At 42.3% G+C, this 17,493-nt stretch overlaps 1 protein-coding gene across 2 annotated transcripts in view; it reads right to left on the bottom strand.

Moving 5' to 3' along the window:
* Positions 1 to 17,493, bottom strand: part of NUP62CL (nucleoporin 62 C-terminal like) — a 724,508-nt gene that overhangs the window by 339,667 nt on the left and 367,348 nt on the right. For both annotated transcript variants that reach the window (XM_069613059.1, XM_069613058.1), the window contains exons 6-7: positions 8,923 to 9,030; positions 8,124 to 8,241 (exon numbers count right to left, since the gene is read on the bottom strand). In XM_069613059.1, the coding sequence (XP_069469160.1) occupies positions 8,124 to 8,241; positions 8,923 to 9,030 (226 nt within the window). The remainder of the gene's footprint in view (positions 1 to 8,123; positions 8,242 to 8,922; positions 9,031 to 17,493) is intronic.

Genomic DNA, 17,493 nt, shown 5'->3' with positions numbered 1-17,493 from the left:
ATACCTTGGATGACATCCTCGAAACAGAAACCCTTGAGGGACATCAAGTCAAAGGCATCGATGCACAGCGCCCTCTGTCAATCTTTTTTTCAGAAGCAGCTGAAGCTGGATTTTGGAGAGCTCATAAGATTAGGAATACGTTGGAAGACACAATCGATTCAAAGTTAGATTTAACATAAGGAAAATTAAGAGAGATAGTGGTGATGCCACGTATAGATCAAATTTGTTCAAACAAGAAAAAGAGGAAAGAGTCAGATCTCAACTGTCAATTCACCACGGGAAGGACCAGGCTGTGTTAAGTAGCTTGATACCGAAATCAGATGTCCGCTAATGGAAACTTGTAAATTCTAGCAAACACTTTCAGAGCTGGGCCCAAAAAAAATCCAATACCAGAAAGTAGATGGTTTAACCATTTTGGTAATATATAGCCCCCCCCCCCCTCAAACACAACTAAGGCAATATTTGACCAAACAGAGAATTGGAACATGGAGAGCCAAATATAGCACATAGAGAAGGTCCCCTTCGTCCCCCCCATTCTGGGCTTCTATATGGTCAAACCGGTTTGGAGAAATAATTTACCAACATAAAATGCCAGTTCATTGGTCTACAGCAAATTTTATGCAAATCTACAAAAAGCGAAATAAGAGCAACACACTAAACTATCGTCTGACAGCTTTGCTGGACGTCCACTCAAAATTATTTGCGTGGTTGATCTTGAGAGATGGGCGTCGTCCAATGGAGCAATCAAAACAAATCAGATTGGGTTTAGAGCGGGGGTCAGCACCACCACGGCAGGAATTGTGATCGAATATGTTCAGCAATTAACATGGCAGGGAATGGTCTCAAAAATCTATGTGGCGAGTGTCGACCTGTCGCTAGCTTTCGATACGGTTAATAGAAATGTGCCCTGCGGCAAACACACAAATACTACAAGAGTTTATCTTAATCAAGCTGGAGACACAACAAGAGCAATGCATACCCAAAATGGACTACGTCAATGATGTGTCTTGGCCCCCTTTCTTTTCAATTCAGATATGGGGGAGGCCCTGGAGAGGGCCACTTTCATCTCATCAGTAGTATTTTCAAAACAAATCTTGTGGGTAACATCCGTGGACTACATCCTATTATTAGACTGTTATAAAGTGGGGATTGACAGATTATGGAAAGCCTTCACGCAATATACTGATACAAATAACCTAGTTATAAATGTGACAAAAACAAAAAAGCTGATCTTTGGAAAAACGGATCAGCAGGCCGCACTTTGAGCACATTACAGAAGTTTCAGAATTGAAATACCTAGGCTTTAAAATTTTAGCAAGGCCAGGAAAATAATTGCTTGTTCATTCCTTGTTGCTCAGAGTGAAAACATTGATTGCTCAGATTAAACATTTTTGAGCAGGTTTGGGAAGTTCTCACTGAAGTCACTGGTTACATTTTATGAATTGAAAATCATTCAAGAAATTGGATACGAGTTAGAGATTCACCACCAGTTGGAGGATTTTAATTTAGGCATTATTGAGGGGAAAATATGGCAGGCGCCTTGGCGATTTCCCAAGCAGTCCAATCGGTGTTACGCCAACAAGCTTTAAGCTCACTGAATACTAAAATTCTAGGGAAGAAAAACTCTTGAGACGTGAACTCTTCCAAAATAGCAAAGCCAGTGGTAACTAGTACAACTTAAGAAACATAACCTGAGCTTGGTAGAAATATCACTGGGTAGTGAGAAAAAGAGCCTTTGGAAACAAGACTGGTGCCTTACCTTTAATACAGTTAACGGCTACAAGAGATACAGAGACCTGCTGAAATGTAAGCATAAGCCGGGCATCATGGCAAGGTATCTGATGACATATCCATCCTGGAGATTTGCAAATTCAATTCTTAGGTTTCAACTAAATGTGTTACTCATTGCTGCAAATCGTGTGAAATGGAAGGTAGAGGGGCTTGGAAAATCCACTCTGTCAGTTTTGTGTGCGTTAGTTATGAACCCCTTTTTCATTTGCGTGTGGAGTGTATAAAGCTGCAAGCCTTACGAATTAAATATTTTGGAAGATTTGTCCAGGATTGAATCCTGCACCCTTGGGAATGTCTTTGGGTAAATTCATCTCCAGATTAAATGTTATGTGCACCTTGAAACATCTTATAAAACATAATGTTGATATAGGTCAAACCCCAATCTGGGAAGAAAAATGCCGTTGTATGTAAAAGGGTTGGAGAGGTAGGCAATTTGACAATTTAGGATTTTAATATTTCAAATGTTATGTTTTATGATTTATGATTTTTTCTTTTGCAAGTCATTTTATGAGGTTAATGAAATAACATTTTTAAGTGATTTAATGAGTGTAAACTAATGAAATATATTGTGACACGTTTTTGTTAAATTGTGTTAAGGTTTTAACCTTAAAACTATGAAAACACAAATAAAATAAAACCTCACAACAGATTCTTAAACACTTAATCCCTTTTCTGTCACAGGTAGGTTTCCCAAAAGAAAAATTGATCGACCAAGGGAGTACCTATATGTCTAAATTAATGGCAAAGTAAATGTGATCTTACAGATAAAAACCCTACACACCTCTGTGTACCATTCAGATGTTCGCAACTGGGACACAATGAGCCCTTGGGCCCTTTTTGCCATCAGAAAGCCCCCCCCAGGCCTCTTTAGGGTTTTCTCCTTTTGAGCTCCTTTATAACCTCAATTCCTGAGATTGTGGGATGTTTTACCCATGCAACCGAGCCCTACCACAGAAACTGTGCATTACTGGCATTGAAAACATCATGATGGCCAGAACTCCCCAGAAAATGCACAGGGAAAACATGAAGAATAGGCTGCCACCCATTTTTGCCTATGTTGTGAGCACAGGAGGGCACTGCCTAAAACCACCATTGGGCTACACACACAGTAGCCTGAAACCATTGGGAATGGCAAGGCCGATTGCCAAAAGCAACCCAGAGCTGTTGGGAATTAATTTTCTTGATGTCAAAAAGTTGCTAAAATCATGGGGGTGCAGTACCAGCTTTGTCCACAAACCGGCGCTAGCGGTATAAACTGACAGGAGAACTGCTACTTCAGAAGCTAATCAGCCTCCTGAGACAGCTTGAAACTTAAAAGGCCCGCTGGTTAATTAAAACTCTTCACCACCTGCTGTTCCCAGAGACAATCTGATTGCATTAACAGGCCAAGAGGCTGGGACACCTTCTCACCTCAGAGACCCACACAACAGCCCAGGAAATCACAGGTTTCTGTTAATCAAATGCAGAGTGGCCCCCCCTGGTCTGTTGACCTCAGCCTGCCGGACACAACACAATTGACTCTTTCCCTTGAATGGGGTATGTTGATTTTCAGTGTGGACTGTAAACAGAGCCCTGCCTGGGAGAGGAGAGACATGTGGTACTCCCAAGTTTCTGGGGGTGGACTCAGACACTTTTGTGGAATCATATTGCAGCAAATATATGTTTAAGTTAAATGCTTCTAAAATATTGTATTGTATTAAGCTCACAAAAATGTGCAATTTGGAGAACCTTAATCTAAGAAATGTACCCACAATTCAAGACTTGATTCAACTCTGTACCATGTTCTAGGACAAAACCCCGCTATTTATTGATATTACAGACACTGGTTTTATGCTAGAGACCTAGTAAATTAATGGAATATGGGGTAGAAAGGCGGTGTACATGTGTGCCATTTTTGGTAAACGTCCGATATTGGTAAATCAACTAAAAACGAAAATAAGTTGTCATTTTTTAATGCAAGCCCCCAGGAAGATCAGAGTTGGGCCATAATGTACCTTAAGTAATCTGTAATATGTACATGTAATGTCAAACAACTGTGTATCTGGGAAGTATGTGTAGTTATGAAAAATGATTTTCTAAGCAAAAGCAAAGGGGCGTTTCTTCAATAGATCGTAAATGGCTGACATCACTCTGACACACTATCCTTTCTCAAATCAGGGACCAAAGAATCCTTTGTCCTATCAAATCTTGAGAGGGTTGGGCATGCATAATTAGCTGACCCACCCACTTTCAAAACACACAAAAAGAGCCACTGGAAGCCAGATAGGATTTTCTTTGTCACTTTCTGCGGAGCATTTTGACAGACAACTCCACATCCATACTTCAAATCCATCAATCTCTAGAGACCAGAAATTAACTCCAGAATTTGTAGCAGAGAGGCCTGAATCCACAAGCTGAATCCTTTTTCAGCAGGCCTCCAAATCATTTGCAAACTATTCAACAGCCGGGGCGAGCCGTTTGAATTTTTGCCAAGAACGTTTGCCAGAACCAGAGATCCAGACCGCTGTGCAGTGCCGCTAGCAGAGCTGACCCAGATCGCTGTGAGCAGAACCGGTGCCTGACAGACCCAGAAGGCAGAATTATCCAGTGAGGAGAACCAGGCAGAGACCGTCCGTGGCGAGGGAACCGCAGTCCAATCCTGACCCGATCAGTGACGAAGTCGCATTCCTGTCCAAAATCTAGTGTGAGTACCCAGCTAGCACTGTGCCAAAACCAATCTCAGTTTAAAATAATCTAATCCCAACTATTTTAACCTATTAGAACTGCCTCCTAGAATCGTGTCATTCTGTCATCTTTAAAGCTGAAAACTGTCATCTGTCATTCTGAAACTGATTTAATTTCTGAAAAGCTACCTACACAAAATCGTCCGCATCTCCGGAACAGTTTGTGCTAGGAACGAGTTTTAACTGTCATCTTAAAGCTAAGATTCTAAGCTTTCCAACAAGCCTAAAACCTCCTTATAGTGCCTCTGTAATCGCGCCCGACGCACTCAAAAAATTTGCCGCGATTTGGAATTTTGCTTCATTTTAGCCACGTGTAAAAATATTTGTCTTTTCTTGCATCCCTGAAATCCGTTTCCAACCTAATAATCCCTCATTAATCATTGTAGCGCGGACCTGAACTCATTCCAAATATCTATCACCTACCCTGAACCTCCTATAGCGAATTAAAAGAAATTTTGGCACATTTCTCACTTCATCGTCACATTCAAAGCATTTTGGGCTTGTGTTTAAAACTTCTACCTGTTTTCCTCTAAGCTTGCTAGGAGGGGAACTGAATTACATTTGATTGCATTCCTGAGAACTGTGTGCTTTCCTTCCACCTCCTTACATTGCATAGAGGGGGGTGAATTGCCAAAAGGGGAAAAGTGATTATGTTTTGCTGAAATCATATCAAGTTTATTCCTGTGTTGCTTCTTTTCCACCTTGCATTTCCTTGTACCATATAAAGCATTCTCAGCTACTTTATCCTCTATATATCAACTTCTAAGCCATTAGAAAAGTGTACCACTACAACATTATCCATTGTTGATCAACATCATATTCTCAAGTGTGATATCAAATATTAATTTATTATAAAAGTGTGATAGATTGTTTAATTTTCAAATAAACCTTTTAATTTGCAAAACAAACCTACTTCTTGGCTCAGTGGGGTCAGGGGGATTCTAAGAGAGAGGGGTCTTATATTAGGGTTGTCATCCAGAGTAAACGAACTGGATATAAAAATATATCAATAAGGGTTTCCCTCAGCATCCCAGACTAGGCATTGACTTAGCTGTAGTGTTGAATTGAATCTGCTTACAAGATGCACTTTACATGCTCCAGGAGACCTGGGAAGAAAGGGAAGAAGCAGGGTTACTTATGTCCCAAACAGCCTAGTGGCTCATTATGATAGGAAGGCAGTATCATGGTTCTTTTCTATTGGACAGAAAGTCTTGATCCTCTTACCCATCTCAAAGCACAAAATGCTTTTGCGATGGTATGGAACATATGAAATCTTAGAAAAAACAGGCCCTTGTAATTATTAAGGTCGCTCGACCAGACAGAAGGTTTAAACATCAGATCTACAACATCAACATCCTAAAGGAGCGAAAGGAGGACCATTGTGAGCCTTTCTCTGTCCTACTGGCTACTTCATTATCTGATGAAAAAGCAGAGTATAATCTGGTTCTCTCTGGTCTCCCTGAGCAACAACATGACTTACTGGATCAATTCCCAGATGTATTCAATAGTGAACCCGGGAGAGTGAAAGGTGTTAAACACTACATTTGCACCCCTCCACCCCCCAAGGCAAAGCAATTATCTGAGGCCTTATCGAATTCTGCAGGTGAGAAAGGAGATAGTCCTCCAGGAAGTGAAGAAGACATCATAAGCCGACATCACTGAACAGTCCCAAAGTCCGTGGTTATCTGATAAAAGTTCTTGTGGCCAAACCTGATCAATAGTGGAGGTTTTGCATCGACTTCTGGAAGTTGAATGCCGTACCGATGCCTCTGAATGATGACCTCATTGATCGACTGGGATCGGCTAGCTACATCTCCAGAATTCATCTAACCAAGGGCTATTGGCAGGTGCCACTGAACCCTTAGGGTATTTTTTTTTTTTAAAAAGAAGACTGCCTTCTCCACCCCATAGAGGATTATTTCATTTCAAAGTTGTTCCCTTTGTACTTCATGGGGCTTCAGCAACCTTTGAGCGGCTGATGACCAGATACTGCAACCCTTTTCCCACTTCTGCAGAGTCTGTTTAGACAATATCGTGATCTACAGCAAAACCTGGGAGGAGCACATGCTTCACTTGTATGAGATCACCCGTTTAGCCCAGTCGCTGGTAAATATTTAGGATTTTAAGTGGGTAATGGGCTAATCCAACCCCAATTGGAAGAGGGCATGGTTCTGCAGGAAACACCCCCTTCAAAGACCAAAAGAGACCCAAGGGCCTTTTTGGGGCTTACCGAGTATTACTAGAGGTTTATTCCCAACTAAACGGCCATAACATCTTGCCTCGATGATTAACTGAAAAGTGCTGAGCCACAAAAACTCAGGAGGCAGAAACAAGATCAGTCTAGCTTTAATACATTGAAACACATCCTGTGTAGCGAGCCTGACGGTTCCCAATTTCAATAAAGAGTTAATCCACCAGACAGATGCTTCCAAGGTCCTTACCAGCCGAGAAGATGGATCCCCATCCCTGAAAGCCCGAGTGACATACCGAAGCCCGAAAACCGGTAGAGGGTGATATGGGAGACCCAGAGAGCCAAAGGCCAGAGGTGCGCAAGCAATCCTTACCCGGCTTCGTACAAGGCATACCACTGAAAGACTCCTGAAGGGTTGAGAGTGCATCTAACCACCTCCTCCACCAAGGGAGGCATTCTCTTGGTCCTGAACTGAGAGTTGAGCTGGAGACCAGGGGAAGGGGGTAATTCCCTCTGGTTTTATTGGAAATTGTACAGAGCCACACCAGAAGAGACATTCTCCTGGAGAGAACATTGTGTTCAGACGGTCTGATACCTGCAAGCCAGGGGAAGGGAGTTATTCCCCCTAGTATTTTTGCATTTCTCCTTAAAAAGAGCTTTTTGTTATTGTAGTGTGAGGGATAGAAATAGCTAGGACACAGGACGGTGGAATTTACGTTGACCGACGGTCTGACCGAGTATTATTTTTGAGGCAGGGAAATCCTTCTTAGAAATTAGGGATAGCAAGGATCTTTTTCACTTAAAAATAAAGGTCTATAACCAAAATCATGACACCTTTGTGTCAGTATCCTTCTCCGACTCCCTTACTTTATCCAATACGGTTTCAGCAGCTCTATATTAAAGAGCTCTGAATGTGGAAATAGTAATTACCATCATGGCTGAGGGTGGTAGGTCTATGGAGTTGTGGTGCACCTATGCAGCACTGCTCAAGTGTCAATGCAGCACCACTCTGAGCTCAAGCAGCCGATGGATGAAAATGCCAGTTTCCTGTCTAACTGTAGACATTTCAAAAATGTGAAATGTGCGGGAAGAATTATTAAATTCACATGGAATCCACACAGTTAACAAAAACTGCTCAGAGTTGCTATTCGGAATGGCTTAGTTTATTTACATATTTTTGAAAACACTGATAATTAAATTATTTATTTGTAGTGCACACCACACCCGAGGTATATGGGCGCATAACAAGAATATGCATATTCATGGTTACAAAATCGGCAATTGACAATAATTACACGTAGAGCCAAATGGCATACAAGACGATACACAACTTAGACTGGAGGCATGGTCTGTACATTTTTCGATTCCAAAAATAAAATAAAAATCAAAGCAGCATTCCAAAACAAAAATAGACTTACCTGGCTATACTGGATATCGTACTGGCAGCAGTCACACTACCAAGGGTACTAGACGTGCCCATAGAGGTCAGTGGTTTAAGACCCAGAGAAAACCCAGGAGTGGAAATAGCACTGGTACCTGCGAGATAAGATAAGTCTGTCGGCATTACACTTCCATAGCATATTGAGGCATATTGAGAAAAGTATGTGTTTTTTTCGATTACTTGATGATGGAACAGATGATTTGATTCAAAATTATTGTATTATATTTTATTATTTGGCTAAAATCAAAAGCAGAAAAATCAGTGAAATGGCATTGCAAATCTAGGGCCATTACGTGAAAATCAGATTTGGACCTGAAATTTGCAGAACCAACTAATAATAAAATTATTTTACTGCTCCCATCAGACCATTATGCTTTACAGCTCCCTCTGCATTCCTTGCACCTGGGACCATACTCTACAGATACCATGGCGGTGCTTGCATCCAGGACCCTTCATCTACAGCCGAGTCTTCCTGCACCAAGAGGTTTACTCTGCTAAAGCAGAGCAGGAGGAACTTAAACAACACTGCTGTTTTCACTGAACATTGCACATAGATCCCTAATTTTCACATCTCCATGTACTATACACCAGACACAGGATTTATGATTGCTATTACTACACTATCCTTCCACCTAGAATACAATTCCCTTAGAAAGATGGCAGATCGAGACACTGAAGTTACACATTTTATAATAATTTTTCGGGAATATTTTTGTCTTCTATATGTAATACCTGCCATACAAGTTCATGCAGCACAACGTGAGCTTATTACTCACCGGTTGTATTAATGGTTGCTGCAGCAGTTGTTGTAGCTCCAAGTGGCTTCACTCCAAAACTACCAATGCCAGTTGTTGTAATTCCAATTCCAGTTGAGGTGCCACCAACTACAAAAAACACAGTGGATCAGCATTGGCTTATTTTTTGTGTGAATTTAGAAGCATGTTCACCAGAGATACACACTGGTTAATCAGCTAATTATTTGTGTGAATGACATCTACCACTCTATGTCCCCTACACCTAGACTCTCCTTGTGAAATAAACAGCAAGCGTGGTTGAGGGGCTCATTTTCTTGCAAAATAACTGCTCTGCACAGACACTGATAATACTTCCTGGGCATCCGTGTTGACTAATTTAACAGCTACTTCTCTCCAGCTGACCCTTTTTTCCCTTCCTCACTCGTTCTACTTTTACCGCTCTTCTCCACCCCTTTCTCAAAGGCAGCAATGGTCAGAGGGGCGAGGTCTGTTCAGAGAAGCAGTCTCCAAAGAGCAGCTGGGCTGCCAAAATGATTATTCTTGTATTAAGTTGGAGCCTATTCATCCACACTCGACTCGTAACCTCCTTCAGCGAAACGTATAGCCTCAAAATGTCCAAGCATGCATATGCAGAGAAATAGATCACATGAGTGGCCATGTCAGATCAGTGGATGAGGCGTATAAGGGGTACAGACGTAAAAGTTAAACATGATGGGGATAGATGGGCCTGTTGAGCGAACCTATAATCGCTTGATGGCTAGGAGGAGAGAAATGTAACCAAGTACTCTGCTGTTTGTTATAGTCATGGCAAAACTGGCTCAATGGTTGTACATTATTAAACTTCTTCCAGAAGAATTATTACAGCAGTTGGGAAATGCCCGATTGGTGACGGGCTGTAGTTGGGTATCTGTTTCTTCAACCTCCTCTGTAAGGAATGGGATAGGGTATCCACCTTATAGTTATGTGTTTCGTATACAAATGTGATCAAATAAATCATAATGCATAAAAAAGAAGGCCTGGCTGGCTTGCCGACTGCTCCGGCACTGTACTGACCGAAGATACTGTAGATTGTGATGACCGGTACACCCCTCTACTTTGTGTATCCCACCCTGCAGTGTTGCTGCCATTCTTCTTTGCTAATGCTAAGTACGACAGCAGAGAACTCTTTAAAATCTTGAAGGAGCAATCTAGTCCTATGCAGGACTCCATTCTTAAAGACGCACCATGGTGCACGGAAATTCAACATGCCATGTCCAACAAGCTCAAAAAAATTAGAGAAGGTATTGAGGAAAAAAAGCGCAATATGTCGGAACAGGTTCTAGTAGCTAATTTACACACTTCTACTAACAAGGTTGACAACCAATCCACCTTTAGTTTTCAGCCAATATCGGAACAAGATTCGGCCAAAATACTAACGCAATTAAAAAGTACCAGCTGTAAAGGAGATCCTTGCTCCTCGATCATAATTAAAGAATGCTCCCCCATTCTTATCCCTGCTCTGACGAAAATTGTCAATTCTTCCTTTCAACAAGGTTCCAGATAACATCAAGAATGCATGGATCACTCCATTAGTTAAGAAGCCCAATTAAGAAGCCCATTCTCTGCCCTCGGATTGCTTTGAATTATAGACCCATCCCAAATACCACCTTCCTGTTGAAGATTTTAGATAGAGTTGCATACAACCAGATTTCTACCTTTCTGGAACAGAATCATATTTATCATGATTATCAGTCGGGTTTCCGAACAAACCATGGAACAGAGACTGCTCTGCTGGCTCTTAAGTCCCACCTACTTCACAGGATGGATGGGGGTCATATATCGCTTCTCTTGATTCAGGATTTTTCAGCAGCTTTTCACCTGGTGGATCTTTCCATCTTATCCACCAGGTTAAAGAATAATGCTAACTTCTCCCAAGCAGCAGTAGATTGGATTACTTCCTTCTTGGTGGGGAGGCAAGTCAGAGTGGCCAGCGATAGTGCTGAAGCAAAACCTTTCACACTTATGTATGGTGTTCCACAGGGGGCCTGTGTATCGCCTTGCTTTTACAACATCTTTATGATCCCATTCTTCCAGATGCTGGACAAGGAAGGGATCATATTTGCAAACTATGCAGACGACACTCAGTGTGTTATCCCAATCTCAGGCTCCTATATGGAGGATGACATTTTCATCAATGAAATCTACCGAACAATCCAGGATTGGATGGTGGCTAATGGTTTAGCCATCAACAGCTCTAAAACCGAGCTCCTATTAGTTGGGTCAGAGATAAAACTTGAGAAGCTGGGTCCCACCTATAAAAACTTTATTACTGATAATTGTAAAATTGACGCTATGAGCAAAGTAAAAACTTTAGATATCTATTTAGACAAAAATCTAAATATGAAGGCCCAGGTCAATAGCTCAATCTCTTCAGCATCTTAATTTATCAAGTTGTTCTGCTTTAGACCCTTTGTATCCGAAAAACTTTCAGAAACTCTGGCAAGGGCCACCATTGGCTCCAAGATAGATTATTGTTCTAGCCTCCTGGTAGACGTGCCCCTATCAGATTTTCATCGCCTTCAGGTTATACAAAATGGAGCCATGGTTAAAAGTCTTGCGAAAAGAGACCATGTGTCGGAAGCACGCAGAGGTTTGCATTGGCTCCCTGTTCAGGCTAGGGTCTCCTTCAGGTTACTTCTCATTACACATAAATGTGTACATGTAACTATGCTCACCTATCTTAAGGAGTTAATTATCCCCAAGAACGATATCAGAACCCTCAGATCTGACGATCGAATATTCTCACGGTTCCACGTTTTAAGACCAAGAAGTCTAGGGATGCCGCTTTTGTATCTGTAGCGCCTCAGACTTGGAATTCTCTTACTCCCCTGTTAAGAGTTACTACATCAACTGAGGTTTTCAAGAAGGGGTTGAAAACTGCTCTTTTCTTCCTAAACTCTGACCACGCCTAAACGATCTGGCCCTCTTGGGACTTTCCTGTCTTGACATTTTTTCTTCTTTTATGTTTTATACTGTAAGTTAATCGTTTTTTTGTTACAGCGCCCTTAAGCCCTTGGGTACCTTGTGCGCTATAGAAATTCAATAACACAACACAACCAGTATCTCCTACTCTATTATGGAGTAATTCTGTTCACAGGAGGTTAATTTCCTGACTAAAAGGCAACTGGGTGTTTTTTCTGTGTGGTCTTGCTAAAATGTAGGAGAACTGCATTGCTTCATCTGAGGAATCGGTCTCCGAAATGAAACAAGGTGTTGTCCGGACGTTGCAAGATAAAGGCAGACAGGAAGTCGTGTTTTAGGGATCAGAATGCTGCTTCAGCCCATTATCTCAAGAAAACGTTTTATTGGCTCGTAAAAGCTGAACCAAGTCCTAGGAAAGATGTTTATAGTCAGATATAAAGAAAACACCACTGATACCAATAGGCGAATCCCAGAAAATGCTGGATGCACTTTAGATCACGCAGTTACTTCCAGTTCACAATGGTTTCATCTTCATGGGGTCTATGTAGCCACTTTCTGAACTGATCACGTACCCAAGGATATCATGCCATCTACCGCTTAACAGATGGTGTTCCCACATGTGCTCCAGCTTTTTGTATCTGCAACACATGCACCTCCTAAGTGGGGGAAAATACCAAGATATTCCCCAAGTATATCCAGACCAACAACCCAAGCAGGTCTGAGAAGACAGGAGATTAAGTCCATGAAACACTGGTGCATTGTTAAGACCGAAAGGCATTACCCTATACTTTTAGTGCCCAAAATGTGTCTAAAGACAGGCTTCCATTCGCGACCTGGTCTTGCGTGTACCAAACGGTAAGCACCACAAAGATACAGTTTGGTGAACATCTTGGCATCCCGTAAGGATTACAAAATGTCACGGATCACAGCAGTGGGCCCGTCTTTTAGCATGATTTCGTTCAGTTGCTTTTAGTCTATACAAGGCAGTAGGGTTCCCTCTTTCTAGGTATGGGGGGAAAAAAAGGCAGCCACCATAGGTGATGGGGTTATGAATCTGCTTTCCATGCATTCAGCTATGTATCTCTTCAGCTCTGCCCTTTCCTTTTGAGTGAGGGAATATATACAACCGTTGGGCATTTGTTGATCAGGAAGTAGGTGGACTTCACAATCAAGCATGACGCAGAGGCAATGGTTTGTGTTCTGGTTCCCTGCACAGATCCTAATAGACTTTATATTCTGAAGGCAACACAACAGACAAACATGACAAGGCAAGGGTTGCAGATTGGTTTTGAGATATGCAATAACCGTCCTAGTGTTCCTTCGTCAGCACCAAATATCAAGACACAAGGACTCATTGTAAGTGATGTTAGCGTCATGGACAGTAAATCAGGGTAAGCCAAGTACTATATGATATGTAGTAGTTTGTATAACAACAAAGGCTAGAATTTTACAGTGTTGGTTTATAGACATTTCAACTGCAGTTTGCTTTAAAATTGGTTTCAAGTCCAAGGGAGTTCTGTCGATCATCTGTATGTGGGTTACCTGGTCTTTGGTTATCACAGGAATACTCTTGCAATGAACAAAAGTCTTAGTGCATGTCATTTTCAGAAGATTCGCCATCCAAGAAAGCGGGAAATAAAATTGACTTCTCTAGTCCGGTGCCTCATACCAACTGGATTTCTAAAGCAAACAAGATAGTGGCCAATGGCTGTATGGCTTTGCAGGGAAGGCATCTATACACAGGATGGAGGCCAACTAGCTCCATCCTCTCAGGTAGCTATCCCATCAGTTTTACACAAACCTCGAAGGACTTATTGAACAATTTCCTAAAAAGTGACCTGGGCCTCCGCAGTACATACAAAGATGATTTCTTCTCCACCTACCCCTCTCTACCTCTGTTAAAGGACAACAAATTGCATAAATGTGCATTGGTTCAGGGGCAGGATCTTCTGTAATCGCCAATGGCAATGCGGGAGGTACACTGGGAGCAGCACGTACTCCTGAGCAGTCTTCCCTTCGTATGCCTCTCAGTTAAACTGATCAATGTAGATCACCTGATCAATCAATCCTTGTAAAGAGATGGTCTCAGGAACATGGTCCAACTCTCACTTTTACTCACCAGGAATCCCCCTGTGAAACAAGGTCAATTGAGTAATCTCTGGCCACAATAATTCAGTAGCAAGCTGTTTGAAGTAGTCGATATAGGCAACAAGATCTTGGTTGCCTTGTTTAATGTCAAATCGATTCTGGTCTGCGCTACCCGATTAGGGATTTGAAGACCTCAAAAAAGGCCTTTGTGTTTTTCAAAAAGTTCTACAGCAAAGGACTATGAGCCGAGACATGGGGAGTAGCCCATGCACAGGCATTTCTGATCAAATAGCCAAGGATATATCAGATTTTGGCTTCATCACTTATTAAATGTGTGCAGCGGAACATGAATTGCACAGCACCATTATAACAAAACACCCTCAATTTCTGTAGATCACCATCCTATTTCATGGCCCCGGATTGCCCCACTGAGTCCTCTGTTAGAGCTGTGGAAGTTAAAGCAGAAAGGGCTTCTTTTAACTTTGCGTTTTGCACTTTGGAGATACGGAATGGGAGGCCATCACACATTACCATAAAAAAGTATCCAGGAATGCCCAATTTCAGATTATTCAATTCTACATTATCCACAGAGCCTACCTTACCCCAGACGTCATCTCGAAATTCAATGGCACTGGTGCGGCGACGTGCCCCAAGTGCCAAGAACCCTCTGCCGCAATGACCCACATGTTCTGGGGCTGCCCGGCCATACAGACCTTCTGGTCCCAAGTTCAAGCTAAGGTAGCAGAAGCGGATATAACACTGGACGTGCAGTCCCCTAGGGCTTGCAATCTGGGCTCATACCCGAGAGGCAAAAAGAACAAGCCTCTTAACAGACTCAAGGATTTAATGTACATCCTGGCTAAAAGACGTATCGCCGTGGCCTGGAAATGCCCCAGAGCCCCTAGCGTCACAGCATGGTGGGAAGACCTCCGTAGATGGTCTGTGGCCGAAACCGGGGCCTGGGAGCTGGCGCAGCGACAACAAAAAATAGGTGACTCTGAGAACCTTCTACAGTGGATAGCCCTCACAGTGGCTCTGTTCCGCACCAAAGAAGACAGCTCCTCCGGCGAGGACCTGGACAGCCCAGGCTCACCCTAGAGCAAATGGTCGACAGCACAACATCCTGGTCTTGGTTTAATTTGGGGGGGGAGCGATGGGGGGAGTTATTATTGACACAAAACTGATTATTAAACTGATGATACTGGTTGTATTGTATTGGAAAAAACAATAAATATATTTAAATAAAAAAAAAAAACTTTGCGTTTTGCACCTTGAGTACTTCCAGCTCATCCCACAGTTATTTTACGGCCTCTATCTCCGTTTATGACGAATGGTAAGAAGTCGCAATCTGTCAAACTGCTCCCTAAATTACACCCTCATAGCCAGTATCCCGGTTAGTAAGTGGTCAGGCACATCCATGTTTGTTAGAAGGCACTGGTCTTGTAGGCGGTTTTGTACGATCAGACCGAAAAAAAAGTTCCGATCGTACAAAAAGACCGAAAAATGCTACCACCAAAAGTTCGAACACCAAAAGTTTGAACCTTTGATGGCAGCATTGAAGGTAAGTAAAAAATAAAATAAATAAAGAAGACTGCGGGGTGTCCCCCGCAACACCCCACTCACTATATTGTGTGGCATAATGAGCGGGGTGTTGGTTCAAATATTGCCCCCTCTTTATTTTGGTCATAAAGGATACAGTTTTCATTCAATCTTTCCCAATGTCAATAACACTCAAAAAATGCTTTAAATCATTAGTTCGGTATTCAAGCAAAAAGCCAGCGGTTGATTACGGCGCACCCCAGGGTAACCTAACAAAGGCCAACTCACTGCTTTCTCACTAGGCATGTGCTTGAACCGCTGCTGCTGGAACACCTGCTTCTTCTGTTGGTTTCTGAGATTCTGGAATCTGAAGTGGTTTTAGGTCTTCAAATGTCCAGCTCAGATGTGCGTCATCAGAACCACTAGACTGCATACTGCAGTTCTATGCCTCTGAGCTCTTATTCCTCGTCCCAGTAACTAGAGTATTATGGGACTTGGAGTCCGTAATGTTTTGGTTTCTTTTTACATACTTTAATTCCTTCCGATTCAATAATTCATAAAATATATTTTTCAGAAGAAGGTTTTAAAGGAACAGAAGCGTGATTCTTGAATTTACAATTCCGACCAGAGTTTGAATTATACATTCATCACAAGAGGTGGTATTAGTTTCCTGGTCCCTACATGCATCATTTCCACATTAACTATAGGGGTTTCCAGAATGTCTATCTTTAGAAAAGGAGGGAAGGGAAGTCTTACTATGACAACACGCGATTAAGTATTATGGTATTAAAGGAACCACACAAGAGCATTAATACCATTATTCTCCTGAGTAATCCCATTCCCTTGGGGTTCTTCTCCTCCCAGGTGATCAACTCCAGCTAAGACCACCTCCAGGGTTAGGATTAGGTACCGGCTGCCTTCCGCTGGCCAGGAGACTTTAGGCAGGGATTCTGTGATGACTCTGCAGGACTCATCACATTAGAGACTGTCTCTGGTACTAAGCGCGTTACAAAAGATAAATTAGATGAAATCGCACCTGTTATACCACTCCCCTTTGCAGAACATTGGGAAGTAGAGCAGTGATGGGATGTTTATTGAACACGAAGTGTCCAAGTGGAGCTTTCTTAGCAGACGTTTGATGCCCCCTTCCAGCCCTTATTGATGGAGGCCGTAGGACAACCATAGGGACCAGTTAAGGTTATAAGTTGCAAAAGGGCAAGTAGTTCTGCGCACAGCTGAATCCCAATGCTCGAATTAGCTTCACACTGTGGCCTAGAAAGTCTTTAGCTATGCAATTTAACCAAGTCAGAACCCAGACTCAAAGGGCTAGTCTAATGGGGAAGTATCATCAAAGCTATGATCTGCCTAGAGTCCGAGCATAGTGGGAGCTGCACATGCTCCCTCTGAGTCCTTGAGCTTGCCCTGATCCAAGGTCGTCTCAATGCAATATAAATCATGCTGCAAGATTACACCAATGTCCTTTTGTGAACACCATATTACAAGTTTCTATTTGAGCTGAGGCCATTCCATCTTTGGTATGGCCATGAGCATAGGCAATACTTGTGTTATAGGAGCCCTAAACATGGCCCATGAGTTTGGGGTTCATCAAGTGCAGGCCCATGTAGGTTATGCAAGACTGTTATGGAGTTTCACACAAGTTGCTGTCTGTGAGGTTACACCTCTTAGTTTAGGCATGTACTAACCAAAGGTTTGGTAGCTATGGCTGAGCAGCCAGGCTTAGTCCAAGGCATGCAACGGGCTGTGGAAAGGCACACAGTACTTAGAGCATACACTTCGTTCAAGGAAACACAGACACACTAGAAGTTACATAAAAATAGTGATTTACTTTATATGCACTAGACCTGTAGCAGTAAAGTACTGTTCACACAACAATATCACAGCAGAATAAAAGATAGCACACTTTAAATCAAAGGTAAAGCAACACAAACATGGGAAAAACTATTGACACTTAATACGCAAACATTAGATTAACTCTTAACTTCA

The sequence above is a fragment of the Ambystoma mexicanum genome, chromosome 5p (assembly GCF_040938575.1).
Source record: "Ambystoma mexicanum isolate Mex_15411 chromosome 5p, UKY_AmexF1_1, whole genome shotgun sequence".
Classification (NCBI taxonomy): domain Eukaryota; kingdom Metazoa; phylum Chordata; class Amphibia; order Caudata; family Ambystomatidae; genus Ambystoma; species Ambystoma mexicanum.
Note: the sequence above shows the minus strand (reverse complement) of the source record. Positions and strands in the feature narration are given on the sequence as shown.